The 17,576-nt window shown below is 35.2% G+C and overlaps 2 protein-coding genes across 2 annotated transcripts; both read right to left on the reverse strand.

Annotated features, from left to right (window-relative positions):
• Window positions 1-576: 576 nt before the first annotated feature.
• On the reverse strand, window positions 577-1,506 carry LOC126494229 (taste receptor type 2 member 125-like). The gene has a single exon (XM_050131488.1). The coding sequence runs from the start codon at window positions 1,504-1,506 to the stop codon at window positions 577-579; it is 930 nt and encodes a 309-aa protein (XP_049987445.1).
• Window positions 1,507-14,169: 12,663 nt separating this feature from the next.
• LOC126494217 (taste receptor type 2 member 125-like) lies at window positions 14,170-15,108 on the reverse strand. The gene has a single exon (XM_050131476.1). The coding sequence runs from the start codon at window positions 15,106-15,108 to the stop codon at window positions 14,170-14,172; it is 939 nt and encodes a 312-aa protein (XP_049987433.1).
• Window positions 15,109-17,576: the final 2,468 nt, after the last annotated feature.

A 17,576-nucleotide genomic window follows, 5' to 3' on the forward strand; every position in this document is an offset into this window, starting at 1 on the left:
TATTTGTGTCATGTATTTGTATGTGAGTGTGCTTGTCCACACATGTCTGTGTGTTTAGAGGCGTACACTGGATGTCTGCTTCTATTAATTAAACCTTATATTCTGGATATAGTGACTCTCATTTAAAACTGGAGTTTGCTGTTTCAGCAGGACTGATCAGCCAGTGATCCTCAGTGTCTGCCTGCTTGATCCCTAAGTGCTGGGCTGTGTCTAACTTTTAGTTGGATGGCAGGGACCTGACCTAAAGTCTTCAGGATTAAACAGTAAAAAATAAAATACATAATGAGCTCTTTCTAAAGACAGTAGTTATATTTCTATAGTATAAAATGATCATTTAAAAATATCAAATAATTTGATACCATTGACATTATATTACTTAGCATATGCTTACATGTATATGTTTCATATTCCTATTCTTCTCAGTTGTTTTTAGTTTGTATAGCACTTACTTTTTAGAGAATGCAAGTATATTTTTTGAAACATGTACATTGAAAATGAAGAATAATTTCTTATAAAATAATCCTCATTAAAATTATGCAAAATTAGCCCCTGTCTATTGTGTCAGAAACACAAGAGTCAACATCCTTGGATCTTGCACCTTAACATGGACAGTACCAGAAGAGAGGTCTGCCTCAACTTACTGTTTCCCATAATCAGGACAAACGAATGGAGTGATGGGAAAGCAATTATGCCAACAGGGCAAAAATATTTGAAAAGTTTTTTTTTTTCTCCAAACTCATAGCTCCAAAGATGTACAAAAAGAGAGAAAGTAAAAATTACATACAGCAGGAGGAAGGCAAACACAGTTTTCAAGGCTTTGATGTGAGCTGTGCCACTGGTGTCTCGGGAGCTTTTGGCAATGTGCTTTATCTTCTTCAGATGTTTCCACAGGGAGAAGATAAGCAGGATAAACATTGTCATGGACACAGTGAAAGGCATTAAGGTTACCATACTATTTGTTAATACAAGAAGTGTGGGAATGTGTGTAAAATTCTTTAATTTGTAGCTGTAAGATACATTTGTTTCGAACTTATTCATCCACATATCTATGTGGATGTTTGACACTAAAATATTTAAAAACAAGAGGAGCAGAGACATCAACAATGCCACTGAAACCACCTTTGTAAATCTCCACCTTAGGTAGAGGAAAATAGAGTTAGAAAAATTGGCTATCTTGAGAAAATAAAGAATGCTGAGAATGGTGGCCAGCCAAATGCTAAAATGTTGAGAAATTACCCAGATAAGATGAGTCAGTCTTACTGTTGTCATAGTCACTTCTGCATCTGGGTACACTGAAAATATGGATACCATAATGTACAGTGACCACAGCACAGTGATCCTGGAGATCACTGCCAGAGCAGTGAGGATCTGATCCACTGAAGAGATCTTTCCTCTCTTGACCCAGTCCATGATGTTCACCAGTGCTATGAATCCATTCCCCAAATTCCCAGTTAAGAACTCCACATTGAGCATTATTGCAGATAGCACTTGTATGGCAGCTCTCATTATCTATAAGATAATGTTCTGATTCTTAAAGTCACTGAAGAATAGACATTAATGCAATAATTTTGAATGCCTTGCGTCTACAATTTTTAAAACTGTACAGCGTATATACCTATTTTAGGTTTCATATGCAATAATGAACAAACAAAACAAGCAGACTCTGTTAGTTTCATGAAAGCATTGCATATTCTAAGTCAAGTTGAGCTCCATCCAGATGCTTTGTTTCATAGCAGCCCAGAGTCTTTTTAAATAATGATAAAGGACATGCTAACATGCAAATTTATATGCATTTATTTGTATTATCTACATTAATTTGCATTTCATATTCTAATCTGATAACTTGCAGTCTGAGGAAGCACCATTGAAAAAACTCTAAGTCATGTAGGAAGAAACTATAATTCAAACCAGCATAAGGTATCTCTTAAATAATGATGATATCTCAACACTTCAAATTAGGACTCAAGAGAGACATATGCTCATATTGTCCAAACTATAAGTTATCTCATAACTTGATGTGGATGATTAGTCCTTTAATATTTAATATTTAATAATAAGAATAACTACTACACCAATTATTCTGACAAACACACATCACACATTTATTTATAAGTAATTTTACACTTCAGTATCATAGACTTTACACTTATTCAGTATTTCTAATTTTGGTAGATCATTCTTTACAACAAGATATTCATGATGTTTAAAACTAGTTCCAAGTGAACAAAAGGGTAATAAATATAGTGATTTGGTAAACTTAGGTAAATTTTTCCTTTGCATATGAAAACTAGTACAAATCTATCTGAACCTCTGAAGCAGTCACTAGATTCAGGGGGCTCAGGCAAACAGTAAGCGTGCTCCTCACCCTTTGCCTGTTCTTCACTTAATAGAGCAAATTTCTTGGGAGCATCAATGACCGTAATTTGTCTTTCTTTACGTCCCGCCATTATTTGCTTTATGCTCAACTAAAAACATCTTCCAAACTCTCTGTTTGAGATATAAAATAAACAACATGAGGCCATTATTCCATAGAAGCTGAAGAGAACACAAGAAAAATAATGAAACAATTCAAGAACATCTACTAAACAAAAGATGCATCATTGACTTCATGTGGTGTCAGAAAGGATCTAGGGTATTATTGTGTATAAATTTTGCACTCTTTGGGGTCTCTGAAGGAGCAATGAGCAAAGGAAATCAACATGAACTGTCTGGAAAGGTAAGCCAATATGAAACGTATTTTGGAAATTTCAGAAACATAATTGTAGTATCTTCTTAGAAACTGATAATTATCCTGATTTAGGGGAAGAGGGAAAGCAAAAGAGAAATATATATATATATATATATATATATATATATATATATATATATGAACTGTGGATGTGTGATTGTAAAGAAGTAGCAAAGTGACAAACTTGTGAATCTAGGCAACTGAGAGTAGTATTGCTCTTCCTGTTCCTGTACCTTACACAGGGTTGAACAACAGCTCCTTGTCTGGTTGATCTTCCAGACAAGGTGAGAACAATATAAACACTTCATCCTAAAAGCACAATGGAAAATTACTTCAACAGTGATTACTGGACCAATACTCAATGCCTTGTAAATTCTAATTGATACATATTTAGAAAGTACCACATTTCATCTTAATGTTTCATTCACATTTCATATGCTGACAATATTGAGTTTATATAATCTAAAGATTTTATATATCTCTCCATAAAGTACTACAGCTGTATAATCTCAAACTCACACATTTTAAGTACCTAAATGGGGCAATATAAATACACGGTTATCGGTATTCATTAATAGGAACCCAAATAATCTACTTTAATGGTTGTATGAATAAGACACCACTTCCTAAAAATTTTCAGTTATTTTTTTTTGATAAGAGTAGTTGATGAGAATGGGCTGTGACCTGCTCTGCATTACTCCCAGTAAAACAGATGTTTTGGGGGTGTGCCTTACCCTAGTTTACTTTATTCTATTTCTGGGAATGGTGAAGCAGAATGACTGAAACTCTTTTTCAAGCAAGCAACCACTTTTATTCTCAGCAATGTATCATAAATGAAAACTGATTGCATTAAGAAAGTGTTACCACTTTTGAACTAATCAAGTGAAATCAGAAAAATATGGATGGATGGATAGATATATCAGAATTATCTCAGGAAAGTGGGCCTATGAGCTTATCAAACATAGTTGATTAAGGACTGATGTAACTTTAATAATTGAAGAAGAAAGAAAGCCAAAACTCTGGGCCATTTCTTGGCATCAAGGCAATACAGAGGACCAGAATGTTGGAATACTGAACTGAATTCACCAACAGGGACACAGTGCATGCTGACATGGCTCATGGGAGAAGATGACCAAGCTCTGTTGTGTTAGTGTGTGCCATATTTCCTCTTCAATGGAAAAGATCTCTATTTGAAATGTCATTAATCAAACTCAGGGAGAGAAATTGGGGTTCAACCAGAAGAACTGAAAAGCAAAAAAGTCAGCCACTGGCTCCTATTTTGTCCTCAGCCTAAAAATGATGATCCTGTCTCCAGGAATCTCAGAATGAGACTGTGTCTGAGAGATGTTTCTCCAATTTATAATCCTCTCTCGGGCTTGGATTAAAGATGTACACCACTGTGATCAAAGCCATATATCACCTGGTTTCTACAGCAATCTGGTGTGGCTACTGGGATAAAGGTGTGCATTATTGCTGCATGGTCTATAAAGCTGGCCAGTATGACTATTTTACTTTTCTGATCTTCAGGCAAGTTTTATTTATTAAAATACAAATGAAATGCTGCTACACTGTATGAGAGTTAAAGTCAGTGAAGGTTTTTTCTAGCTATAAGAGCTAGAAAACTTGTGACAGTTTTATCCTCATAAATCCAGCTACTATTACAGACCATGGGTACAATTGAGTCACACAAGGAATACACAAATTGGCAATGAACTATGCAAGTCCCCTTATTCTAAAAACAACCTGTTTCTTTAGTCAATACCTTGTGTGATCTAGACTATCCTTCTGATTAGACTAGACTGGACATATTCTTTTAAGCATCAGAACTTTCTTTTCTAAATGATGATCCAATCCCTTATGTATAAAAGACTTGGATTCACGCTTATAGGTATTTAGGTAGTGATTGTTTCATGAAGGCTTTAACCTAATTAATGCATCAATCCTCTGATAGACTCCTAATTGAATATATAAGTAGAAAGTGGGAAATACTATGGAAGGTAGATCCTGATTAATTAGAAGAAGTTGAAATGATGGGAACCTGTGATGCGGGAGTGTCATATATCAATCTGTTGATTTCATTGGTTAAGTAATAAACACACTGCTTGGCCTCATAGCTTAGAACATAGGTGGGTGGAATAAACAGAATAGGATGCTGGGTGGAAGAGGAAGTGAGGTCAGAATCTGCTCAGCTCTCCTGGAGAGACTCGACAGCTCTGCACTCTGGAGCAGAGACACCATAATGGATGGAGGCTAGAATCTTCCCAGTAAGCACACCTTGGGGTGCTTACACAGATGATTAGAAATGGGCTAAATTAATATGTGAGAATTAGCCTAGAAGAGGCTAGATAGAAATGGGTCAAGCAGTTAAATGAATACAGTTTGTGTGTTGTTATTTCGGGCATGAGCTAGCCAAGCGGCCGGGGTGTTGGGGACGCAGCCCCACCGCTCTTATTTCAACAAACCTGAATGCATTAATCTTATCTCCAGTCCCTTTCTGTCTCTTTCTACTTCTTGATTGATAAAAAGAAAGGAACCCCTCCTGTCATACTGATCCCCTGATAGCCTGCCTTACCTTGGGACCAAAGCAATCATATAGAGCCAGACAAGCATATATAACCTTCTGAATCCAGGAGCCAGAAGAAATCTTTGTTTAAGTTGTCTGTGACTCAGTGGCCATCATTGAAGAAGAGGGATTAAAAATCATAAATCTAAAAGGTACTGAATAACTATAAGTAAATGTCTACATCCAGCAGGGCAACTCCTCATATGAAATCACCTCATATTCAAAACTTATGTAAGCTCACACCAAACCAGTCTCATCAGAGAGACTCCAGTTAGACTGTAGAGTAATGGAAATTGTTAACTTCTAGTGGAGAAAGAAAGAGTTTCTATAAGAGTAAAGCCCATGATAACTTGGTCATGCTCCAAGGGAAGACCATACATTCATGATCCATGATTAACTAAAAACTCAAAGACAGATATTGGGGTTCAATCTGAAGACCAGAAAAGCAAAGCAGTTATCCACTGACTGGCTCTTATTTCAACCTCAGGCTGAAAATGGTGATTCTGTCTTTAGTAACCCTCAGAATGAGAGTGAGACTGAAAGCTGTATCCTCTTATTTTATAATCCCCTCTAGTTCTGAGATTAAGGGCATATGCCACTACTGCCTGGTTTCTATCAAGCTAGAGTGGCTACTGGGATTAAAGTTGTGTATCATTGCAGCCTTGTCTATAAGACTGGCCAGTGTGGCTGTTTTAGTTTTCTGATCCTCAGGCAAGCTTTATTTATTAAAATACAAATGAAATAGCATACACTTCTCCTTTTTGTCTAACATAAAAGGAAGACTATAACTAATATAAGAAAAACTATATACAATAAGTACAATAACTATATATTATACAGGCAATCAATAAATATATCAGCAATTCAAATGATTGGACAAATTCAGAGTAAATACTCTATATCTCTTCTATCTTGTGAGTCCAAGTCTTGTACCTAACTTACTTTCTATAATAACTTGCTCTTTGCATCAGATAAACAAGGAAAACGTTGACTATCTAGTCTTCAACACCCTCAGAAACGAAAGAAGAAAATAATATTACCTGAGTAAGCAGGACATGTAAGCAAGTGAATTAAAAAAAATGCAAATATAGACAGAAACAGCTGGCTGCCTGAGTAGTCACCCAGATTCCTCTATAACATATTGGAATCCATCTTTTCAGACTACAGGCCTAGCTTATCCAACAGACTTTTCTTTGAAGCAGGGTATTCTGATGGCTGTCTCTCCTTGTCTTGCCAATATTTAGCAGTCACTTTCTTTTGGGTCCTGCTTGTCTAATTAGGACAGCATATTGTCAGCAGTTGAGGAAGGAATATTTTCTTACCCAGTGGCTTACTTTTGCTTCAAAAAAAGTATACTCCTTATGGAGTTTCATTGACACCCATTATGTTCTGTGAAGTAGATTGGTGCCTTCCAGGAGTAGACATGTCTCATTGTCATAAAAAAGAAGAACCTAAGTTATTAAACATGATACATGCTATGTTCTCTAGATCTCTGAACATCTCTAGATGACCTGTCTTTCTAAAACATTCCTTTGTTTGAACTTAAAAGCATATGTAATGTGACTACAAGTTCAATTATAACAGGTGACTAATTGCTAACCTACATCTCCTTATTATCCTAAACAAAGGAAATAATAATTTCCAAGGACTAAAACTTTGCATTACATTTTAAATGAACTGTATAAATACTATACCTGAACAAAATCAGAAATATATATATATATACATATATATACAGTATGTTCTAAGAAAATTAATCTCAAATTTGTATCAATATATAAAATTTGTATATGATATACAAAAGTCCAATCCAATGTAAAAATATTTAAAACTTTATTAAAGTAGATTCAATAACCTACCTTTTTATCTTAACATATCTGTATTCTCCCATTTTTTCAGAATAGATTCAATAATCTACCTTTTATCCTATCATATCTATATCCCCCTTTTCCTTTTCTAATAAGAATATTGATCTAATTTCCTTTGTTTAGTTTTTTCTGACCATTATCTATAAAAGCTTGTAACCAACACACTAAACAAATACAAATATCCACACTCCATTTTGGGGGAATGTGGGTGGAGTTTTCTAGACTAAATCCAGTCGATTGGGAGTGCTGATAATCTTATGGGGACCCAGAGAAAATTTAGGATTATGGTAAAGTCCTGACTGGACTATTCTATGAGGCTGGATCATCTCATCCAGCAATTGTAAAGCTGTTCTGGATGTAAAACTCAGAGGAAACTGAAAAAGAGGTACTCTAAAATGATGGATCATCTGGGCCATCCACTCCTATCAGAGATTTTTCAGGGGTCTTCTTTGATCAAACCTTATTTTTCTTAACCAAGAATTAATCTACAGCCTCACACTTCCTGTGGAAACAAAAATAAAACTTCCTCTCCAAAGTAACATATCTATTAATTTAAAGTTTGAGGCCAAGGCATTTTCAAAATATGTAGGTTGGATTAATCCAGTAGCATTTATAATCAAATGTCTTTTGGTAGCTGTTGCTCCTTCCTTACCAGTAAAACAGCTCAAAGTCAATACAATGACATAAAGTATCCAGATTTACATAGAAACTAAGCCAGAGTGGATGGGAGATGGGAATGCTAGTTCTTCTTCCAAACCCAGGGAGCAAAGTTTGTGTTCCAATTTCTAGAACAAAAAATGCCATTTCAAGCTCTGGCCTGGGCTGGTGGCTAAAATGCCTCATGCAAATGGCTTTTTTTGTAAATTGGTACCCCAAAAGTTGGGCACCAAATGGTGCATAATCCTGCCTTCTGGAAGCCTCAGAATGAAACTGAAACTAAAAGCTATCTCCATTTGTTTTATAAAACTCTCTAGTTTTGGGATATAAGAAATGCACCTCTGTCACCTCGTTTCTAATACAAGCTAGTGTAGCTACTGGGATTAAAGGTATGTGTCATTGCTGTCTAATCTGTAAGGCTGGCCAATGTGGCTTTTTCGCTCTTCTGACATTCTGGCAAGTTTTATTTATTAAAATACAAATGAAATGCCACTACACACGCAAGAATGTTTTGGCAGTAAAAGTGTTTCTTTATTGATTTAGGAGGGAAAAAAGACATAAAGGTGGATGGGTAGTTAAGGGGGTTGAGTATGGGAAAAATTAGATTATGGTATACGAATATAATCAGAATACCTTGTATGAAATTTAAATCTCTTAGTAAGAAATGGAAACTAAAGCTAGATGAAAATATGGCATCCAATAAGATGTTGAGCAACATCTTATTTGTTACTGAAATGTTTTTATTATTATTTTCTTTGTATTTATGTTCTCCGCACTTTTCACGTAGCTGCTTTAGAGCTCACTTCTAGTCTAATAATACTGTCCCTAGATTTGAAGAACCAATCTTTCACTGTGACAGTGTCAACATGTACACAGTGTGCAGTTGGTGTAGGAGGTCCTTCTGTCTATGTGTTGCTTTCATTGGCTGAATAAAGAAACTGCTTTGGCCTTTTGATAGGGCAGAACTTAATTCTGGGAGAAAGAAGGCAGAGTCAGAGAGCTGCCATCAAGCCTCCAGATCAGACATACTGAATCTTTCCCAGTAAACCATGACCTCGTGGTGATACACAGATTATTAGAAATAGATTGAATTGGGATGTGAGAGTTAGCCAATAAGAGGCTATAGATAATGGGCCAGGCAGTACTTTAATTAATACAGTTTCTGTGTGGTTATTTCTGGGGTTAAGCTAGCTGAATGGCTGGGACCAAAAGCAGTCTGCTCCTCTTACTACAGATTGGCACTCCAATGTGATGGACTAAATCCACTTAAAAACTTGAGAGAGCTTAATTCTAGACATGCAGAAAAAAAAAAAAAAAACAGCGTTTGCTACTTGCTGGGGCATGCCCCAGAGAGATTTCCTGACTCAGCAATAGCAGGAAAAAAAAGCTTAACCATTTTAAAATGAGGCTTCCTGGGCTGTGCCACCAGTAAAAACACCAGCTATTAAGCATTTCAATGACATTTGTAGGCCCTAGTGTTTCTGTGCCCACTCAGGGTTTGGAGGAAAGTATCTGAGATCACCTGTGGCTCAGCTCTTTCTGCCTGGGCAGACATTGGGATCAGGCTTGGGCAGGCAGGAGAGCATGGCAGATTCCCACAGCCATACACAGAGATGTCTCCAGGCTTCCCAGTGCTCTGCGTGGCAGATTTGGCTGTAAGTAAGATAAAAAGAGTGTATGTGCTCCAAGCTCATTCTCAGAATTAAAGTGCTGAGTGTGGCTCTTACCTGGTGGCCCCAGAGCTAGCAGAAATGGTCTGTCCACCATTTTGAAATTGGAGAAAGGTGGAGCCAATGCCCAGAGCAGCTGCAACCAAGCTGCTTAGCATTTTAAAAGCTCTTCAAGACAGTAAAGAATTAAAAACAATGTAATAGGACAGATTCAGACATAATAAACCTCTAAATGGGTCATACTGTTAGATAAACGTACATAGGCTTGAAAGAGAGAACAAAAAGAGTAGAGAAAGTCATAAATTAAAGCTAATGCTTTAAAAAAGGGTAAAGTCTTTAAAGAGACAGAATAAAGATAATCATAGATTAAAAGAAGTAAAAAAAATGATAAGCCATGTAAAAATGGAAAATTCACAGAGAGTCTAGGTTCTGTATATTATTGCATTTTCTTTAAAATTTTTTTACTGTAAAGGAGCTAACTACAGAGACATACCTCATTGTGTGGGCTGCTAAGCTAAACCAGCATGTATATTGTAAAGGTATTATGACTTCAGAATTTGGTTCTAAGGATATGATGTGTTGGAAAAGAGATTCTTCTTTTGTTTTCACAGAATATGAGACCCTGTGGATTGCTTCTAGACCAATATGGTATGATAGACCATGCCCTCCTGAAAGGTCACCATAAACACCCTCAAAACATGACTTCACCCAACTGCTGACTGAGATAAACCTAATACAAAGGATACACCATAAAGGTCCTGATTAACAATGTCCCCATACAGCACAAAGCAGTTTGGAGAGAAAAAAATGTGCCCATATTGCCAAATATTGTTTATACATGTTCTTTTACATTTAAAGGGGGATATGATATAGAGATGAATAATTTGTATTGATATGGATTTTGCATTATTGATATAAATTTAAGGTCAATCTTGTTATATGTATATTTGTGCTTTTGATTAAGATATTGTGATTATGTAGTTCATTTAAAAAGTGTAATATACATTAAGAAATATAGGTTAATAGATAATCATCTATAATAGTCAAGTTTGTAGTCATGTTAGTTAGATTTTATTGATATGCATAGAAATATTCAGTTGGATAGGCATTCTTCATATCTTCCAAAGACTACAGAATATGGCATTTAACATGTTTTAATAACTTAGGACTTTTCAGGACAATGAGACACATCTGCTCCTGGCAGCACCAGCTACTTCAAGAGGAAGATGGGCATCGAAGGGGCTCCTTATGGATTTGGTTAGCCATTTGGGCAAGAGACTGCTCTTGTCTGGACTGCTTCACTGGACATGCAGTACCCACAGAGATGACTGCTGAACTTGCCTAAAGGTGAGATGATGCTTCAGAGTTCCTGGTTCATTAAAGAGTCTGTGAGAGATTTTACAGGATACAAAAGAAAGTGACTGAACTGTCTTTGAAATTTCCTGTTTCATGGAAAATTCTTCTGGATACTATGTGCCTGAAGTTTGAAGGTAGATTCCCCAACAGTACAGAATATCTTTGGTTAACTATCCAGGCAGAGAGATGTTTTGGGAGTTGCTTACTTCTTATTTACTTACATAATATTTTATCCTTCTGAAGTCTTTGATGCACTTGAAGAATAGGTTATAGTTTTCCTTTGTTATGATAAAAGATAAAATAGATATAAATATTATAACTGTAGTTCTTATTTGATACCTGTTTTGATATATGTAATTTTACTATGTTAATGTGAAATCCTTTCTTTTTTGTTTAAACAGAAAGGGGGAAATGGTGTAGGAGGTCCTTCTGTCTATCTTTTGCTTTCATTGGATGAATAAAGAAACTGCCTTGGCCTTTAGTTAGGGCAGAACTTAGATAGGCAGGGAGGACAGAACTGAATACTGGGAGGAAGAAGGCAGAGTCAGAGAGCTGCCATGAAGCCTCCAGGTCAGACATGCTGAATCTTTCCCGGTAAGCTACGACCTAGTGGTGATACACAGATTATTAGAAATAGATTGAATCATGGTGTGAGAGTTAGCCAATAAGAGACTAGAGATAATGGGCCAGGCAGTACTTTAATTAATACAGTTTCTATGTGGTTATTTCGGGGGTTAAGCTAGCTGGATGGCCTGGATGAAAAGCAGCCCGCTCCTCTTACTACATACAGTTACACAAAGAAGTCAGAGACAGCAGGTCCACTGCAGGTGAAATTATAGGCAATTGGGAGATGTCTGATGTGAGTACTGAAAATAAAATTTGACTCCTCTGCATTAGCAATATTTGGTGTTAACTACTGAGCCATCTCTCCAAGTCTTGAATATTAACTGTAACAAACACTTGTTCACATCTCTGACATTTTCTTCTGAATCATTTTTAGATTATGTCAGGTTTAATTTTCAAATTAGGCAAAGTCTCTGTCTATTTTATCATTATCTTGAATGAATCAACTTTTCTATTGGGTAATATGCAGATTTTTTGTTAATAAGCATTATTAAAGAATATTATAATCAATTAAAATTTCATGTTTGATTAAACATGAAATATATGTATAGTATTATTAATTTTACTTAGAATCTTAAATGAAACCTAATATAGGTACTAAGATCACATTATTGGTGACTCATACAGTGCTAAGATTTGTACATTTTTTTCTTTCTTTCTTTAATTTCCTCAGCATTACTCCTTATCCTAAATTTTTCTCTCTCTTAGTTACTATAAGTTTCTGTGGCATAATTCCATTCATATTAGCTTGAGAATCAAGCTTTGCTTCTTCATAGTTCAAGAGGATATACATGAAAATCAAGAGGCCACAGATTTGGATGTTGTGAGGCTTTTTCTAGTAGATGGTAGAAGGACACATTTCCACAGAGCATTATGCTTTGTCAACATACTTCTGAAGCCTCTGCTCTTCTAGGAGTACTAGTCTCTTCTGATTAGAACCTTGATGTATAACCTCATTTAATTTTACTGATAGCCTTTAAATGGTTATCATCAAATACAGCCACACTGAGGGTTAAGACTTCAGCATTTGGAAACAAATCAGTCTGTGACTGTCTTTCTAAAGCAGGCCCATTACTAGCTATTGCAGGGAAAATGCTTGTGTAGGAAATTGTACAAGTCACTTTAAAAACGTATTTTAATGAATTTCTAGAGAACTTCAAACATTGTCTTTAAATCATAGTCACCCCATCTCTTAGGTCTTCCAAAAACCATTCTCTACTCAATCCCAATTTTTTAATTCTTTTACATTTTTTATTTTTTATTCATTTTACATAACAACCACAGTTACCTCTCTCTCCCCTCTTTTCACTCCTCTCTAACTCCCTCCTAACCTACCCCCCACCCACTCCTCAGAAAGGGAAAGGCTTTTCATGGGAATCAACAATCCTGGGACATTAAGTTGAGGAAGGACCAACCTTACCTTCCTACATGAAGATTGATAAAGACATCTCACTGTCTAGGACTGGCATGAACAAAATCACCTCTTGCCAGGATAGGTGTGCGGGTATTGAAGAATTATAAGTAAAGAATATAAAGACACACAAAAAAAAAACAAGACAGAAAACATAAAATAATACCAGGAGGGTATTCCAGTGATTACTGAAATCCACACACATTTATTTTTTCACAGCCAAACATAAGCCAAGGGAGAGGGAGGTAACAAAAGGCTTTATCAACATTATACAAAGGATAACACTCACAGTCAATCACTTTATCACTCTGAGACATCAATCATTAGCATTCTGTTGTCTAGATAGCAAAGGTCTCTAGATCAAGTCACTGATGCTGAAGACCACCCCTCCCAAGGTGACCTCATAGTTACAAAAGAAGAATCAGAAATATGTTTGCATGTCCTGACCATCTATCTGAATGGTGTGGACTTATCTTAATTTCAAAAGAACCAAGCAATCACATCTTTAGTTGTGATGTACAACTATGCTTGTCAATCTCCAAACTCTGTGACCATCAGACAAGGTGGAAATGGACCTTCATTTTTCAGCCTGCACATCCCACCATAGGGAATGGGCTTAAAAAAGCTAGCTCATGAATAGGGATAGATCCTGGTCTCACTGCTAGGGGCTGCTCAAACAGAACCCATCTAGGCTCATTAATATAAATAATTAAATAAACAATAGTATACATTTGAGAATTGTAACATATTTCTTGAGAAAAAAAATCTAAATTGATTCACTGTGAAGATAATTTTAAAGAATTTATGTTAGATGAAGCTAATATTTTACTTCCCACTGAAGCACTAAGGAATATTCTGTCTGGTTCCATGATCTAACAGTTAGTACTCTGGACTCTGAAATTACTCCTACTTCTGCAATACAAAGTCATTAAAATTATTTCATTACATTTCAATATGAGGCCAACATATTGACCTCAGATTTTCCTGCTTAAACAGCTAAAATAAAAAGCATTACAAATGAACTATTTTCATAGACAATATTTGTATTCTATATTATTAATTAATCATTTTAAAATCTCAAATAGTTTACAGTCATTGAAATTTTATTACTAAAATATTCTTACATATAGATGTCTCATATTCTCATTCTTCTCAAAATTGTTTACTGATTCTATAGCACTTACTTCTTACAGAACGCAAGTATATTTACAATATACAGATTGAAATGAAGAGTAATTTTTTATGAAGCAATCATTATTGAAATTATGCAAAATTATTTCCCCACTAGTATGTTAGAGACACAAGTGTACACATCTTTGGATTTTGCACCATAACACGGACAGTACCAGGAGAGAGGTCTGCCTCAGCTTGCTGTTTCCCATAATGAGGACACACGAATGAAGTGATGGAAAAGAAATTATACCAACAGCATAAAAATATTGGAAAATTTTTTTCTCTTTAAAGTCATAGCTCCAAAGTTGTGTAAAAAGAGAGAAAGTAAAAATTACATACAGCAGGAGGAAGGCAAACACAGTTTTCAAGGCTGTGATGTGAGCTGTGGTACTGACATCTCGGGAGCTTTTGGCAATGTGCTTTATCTTCTTCAGATGTTTCCACAGGGAGAAGATGAGCAGAAAAAACATTGTTGTGGACACAGTGAAAGGTATTAATGTGAACATGATATTTGTTAATACAAGAAGTCTAGGTATTTCTGTAAAATTCTTTAATTTATAGCTGTAAGATACATTTGCTTTCAAATGATCCATCCAAATATGTATGTCTATGTTGGTAACTAAAATATTTACAAACAAGAGGAACAGAGAAATCAGCAATGCCACTGAAACCACCTTTGTAAGTCTCCACCTTAGGTAGAGGAAAATAGAGTAAGAAAAATTGGCTATCTTGAGAAAATAAAAGATGCTGAGAATGGTGGCCAGCCAGATGCTTAAATGGTTTGAAATTACCCAGATAAGATTACTAATTCTTACGCTTTTCATAGTCACTTCTGAATCATGGTACATTGAAAATATTGATACAATTATGTATGCTGTCCACATCACAATGATCCTGGAGATGGCCAGAGCAATGAGGATCTGATCCACTGAAGAGATCTTTCTTCTCTTGACCCAGTCCATAATGTTCATCAGTGCTATGAATCCATTCCCCAAATTCCCAGTTAAGAACTCCACATTGAGCATTGTTGCAAATATCACCCGTGCAGCAGTACTCATTGTCTGATGAGAATGTTTAGTTTCTTAAATTCTCTGAAGAATAGATGTTAATGCAATCATTTTGAATGTCATGCCTCAACAATTTTTAAAAAATACACAGCATATACACTCATTTTAGGGTTTGTATGTAATAATAAACAAATAAACAGGCTCAGTTGGCTTCTTGAAAACACTGCATTTTCTAAGTCGGGTTAAGCTCCTTCCAGATGCTTTGTTCCATAGCAGTCCCAGAGCCTTTTTAACTGATCATAAAGGACATGCTGAAGTTTCATATGCTAACATGCAAATTCATATACATTTATTTGCGTTATCTACATGGATTTACCTCTCATGTTTTAATCTGATAAATTGCAGTCTGAAAAAAAAACCATTCAAAAACTCCACATCATGCAGGAGGAAACGGTAATCCAAACAAGCATAATTATTTCTTAATTAATTTACTATGTTTTTAATTATTCTTCATGTGACAAATATACCCAGGAATTTTAAATATATCCATGAAATCTATTATGATTTAAAGTAATTTATTTGAAATGATGATTCTACCTTCAAAAATGAGCATTGTCTACAGAAGAAATGTATATGTGTTGATATATTTCTATTTTAATTTTGTGCTCATTAATATAATTTAATTACTTTCTCAATAACATATGATGTTTTATGCTTTTTCTAGGTCCTTTCAAGTTTTTAAAGCTATTGTGAAAGCATCCAGTTTTATATGAAATATCCTAAAGAACCTTTGTTAGTGCATAGCAGTGCTGTTAACTTAGGGATGTGATAAACTCACATCCTACTTACTTTTGGATTGCAATGTGCAATCACAAGAAAATTTAGTAAAAGACAAACATATCATTCTTGCCATTTTATTTAAATTTTAATACTTTGTCTTTTTCCATTGGACTATCAAATTCCTTTAATCCAAAGATTTCATTAATTTTGTCATCCCTATACAGGTTTATGCCTTCTACCACTAAGCATAATGTCCTGTATATATCTAACACACACACACACACACACACACACACACACACACACCTTTTATTGAGTTGTTCTTATTCCTGCATTTAGTTGGTACAGGGTCTAATCAGGAAGTAGCTCACACACAAATTTCAACAAGAAACTATGTGGCAAATTAGTAGCCTGCAGATTGGATTCTCAACAAAACATTTAACTACATTTTTTGTAGCTCATTTTGGAAAGCTGTGCTGTTTTCAAGAGAGTACTGTTCTAACGTAGAAAGGGGTGAGTGGGAATGTGTATGGGTGTATGTGTGTGTGTGGGTGTAGGTTCCTTGTTTATGCTAAGTTTTTGAGTATACATATATAAGTGCTGTGTTGCAACATTGTGACTCTTCCATCTTCCAATCTAAGTCCACACAATGAATGTCCAGCTTTACAAATTCATGACCTCATATTAATCATTATTGTTACATATAAGCATACACATATATTTATATATTATATCATATAGTGCTTTAAAATATAATGTGCAATATTATGTATTATATATATGATATATATTATCTACTAAGGGATCTGGATATAGTAGGGTATCTTCTAATGTTATAAAGTGGTAAAGAATGAAATTAGCATAGAAAGATAAAATGGGAAGGGGAATGAGAAGACAAGTTAAAGTATGATATTTATTGGGATATATACATGAAGGTCTTTTGAAATGCCCTTTGAAAAACGACTAAAGTAAATGGTCTGTGTGTGTGTGTGTGTATGAATTTAAGTTTACTTGCCATATTATGACCCAACTACACATTATATTCATCGTATCAAATAAAATCTCTAGTGCCAGAAATGAGTTACTTTTTTGCGTTGTTGGCCAAAGAGTTGCTATAGAAGTCTCTAAACACTACAGGCTATTGTTAATGCTCTTCACTACCCTGAAGAACTTGACAAAAAGATTGCTGGGGGAATGCCTTCAGTCAATGGCCTTTGAGATGCTAGACCACTTTGAGCATGTCCTTGTGTACTATAAAACAGATGTACAAACATGCGTATCTCTCTTGGCTGCTGGATTCAGTTCCTATTCCTCACTCATGCAGAGGACTGTTGATCTAGCAGTCTACCCCTAAATAAAGGACCCTTTATTATACTCAAAAAAGGCAACTGGATGGGATAATAGGTAGATTAGTGTGGTTTTACTCACATTAATAATAATAGTGTGTAATAGGACAAATACATGTGAGCTATTATTTGTAGACAATTGACTTGGTATAGATTCTTGTGTATTGATAGAAACTAAAATTATATATTTCTATTGAATATGCTTCTATTTCTGTTTACAATATTTGTACACCTATGCAAAGTTATTTTGTCATATTGCATGCATGTATGTTTCTACCTCTGCTTAAGATATTTTGTATATTGATACGATTTTAGTATATTTTTACCATATTGCATTATATATTTCTACATCCAATCAAGATATTATACACTGTTTTCATTTAAGGTCATTGT

This window comes from Alexandromys fortis, unplaced genomic scaffold (assembly GCF_014885135.2).
Source record: "Alexandromys fortis isolate MF-2015 unplaced genomic scaffold, M_Fortis_MF-2015_v1.1 scaffold_353, whole genome shotgun sequence".
In the NCBI taxonomy this organism is placed as follows: domain Eukaryota; kingdom Metazoa; phylum Chordata; class Mammalia; order Rodentia; family Cricetidae; genus Alexandromys; species Alexandromys fortis.

Excerpts from the sequence above, each read along its gene's own strand:
- LOC126494229 (XM_050131488.1), bottom strand. The coding sequence starts at position 1,506 with ATGAGAGCTGCCATACAAGTGCTATCTGCAATAATGCTCAATGTGGAG.
- LOC126494217 (XM_050131476.1), bottom strand. The coding sequence starts at position 15,108 with ATGAGTACTGCTGCACGGGTGATATTTGCAACAATGCTCAATGTGGAG.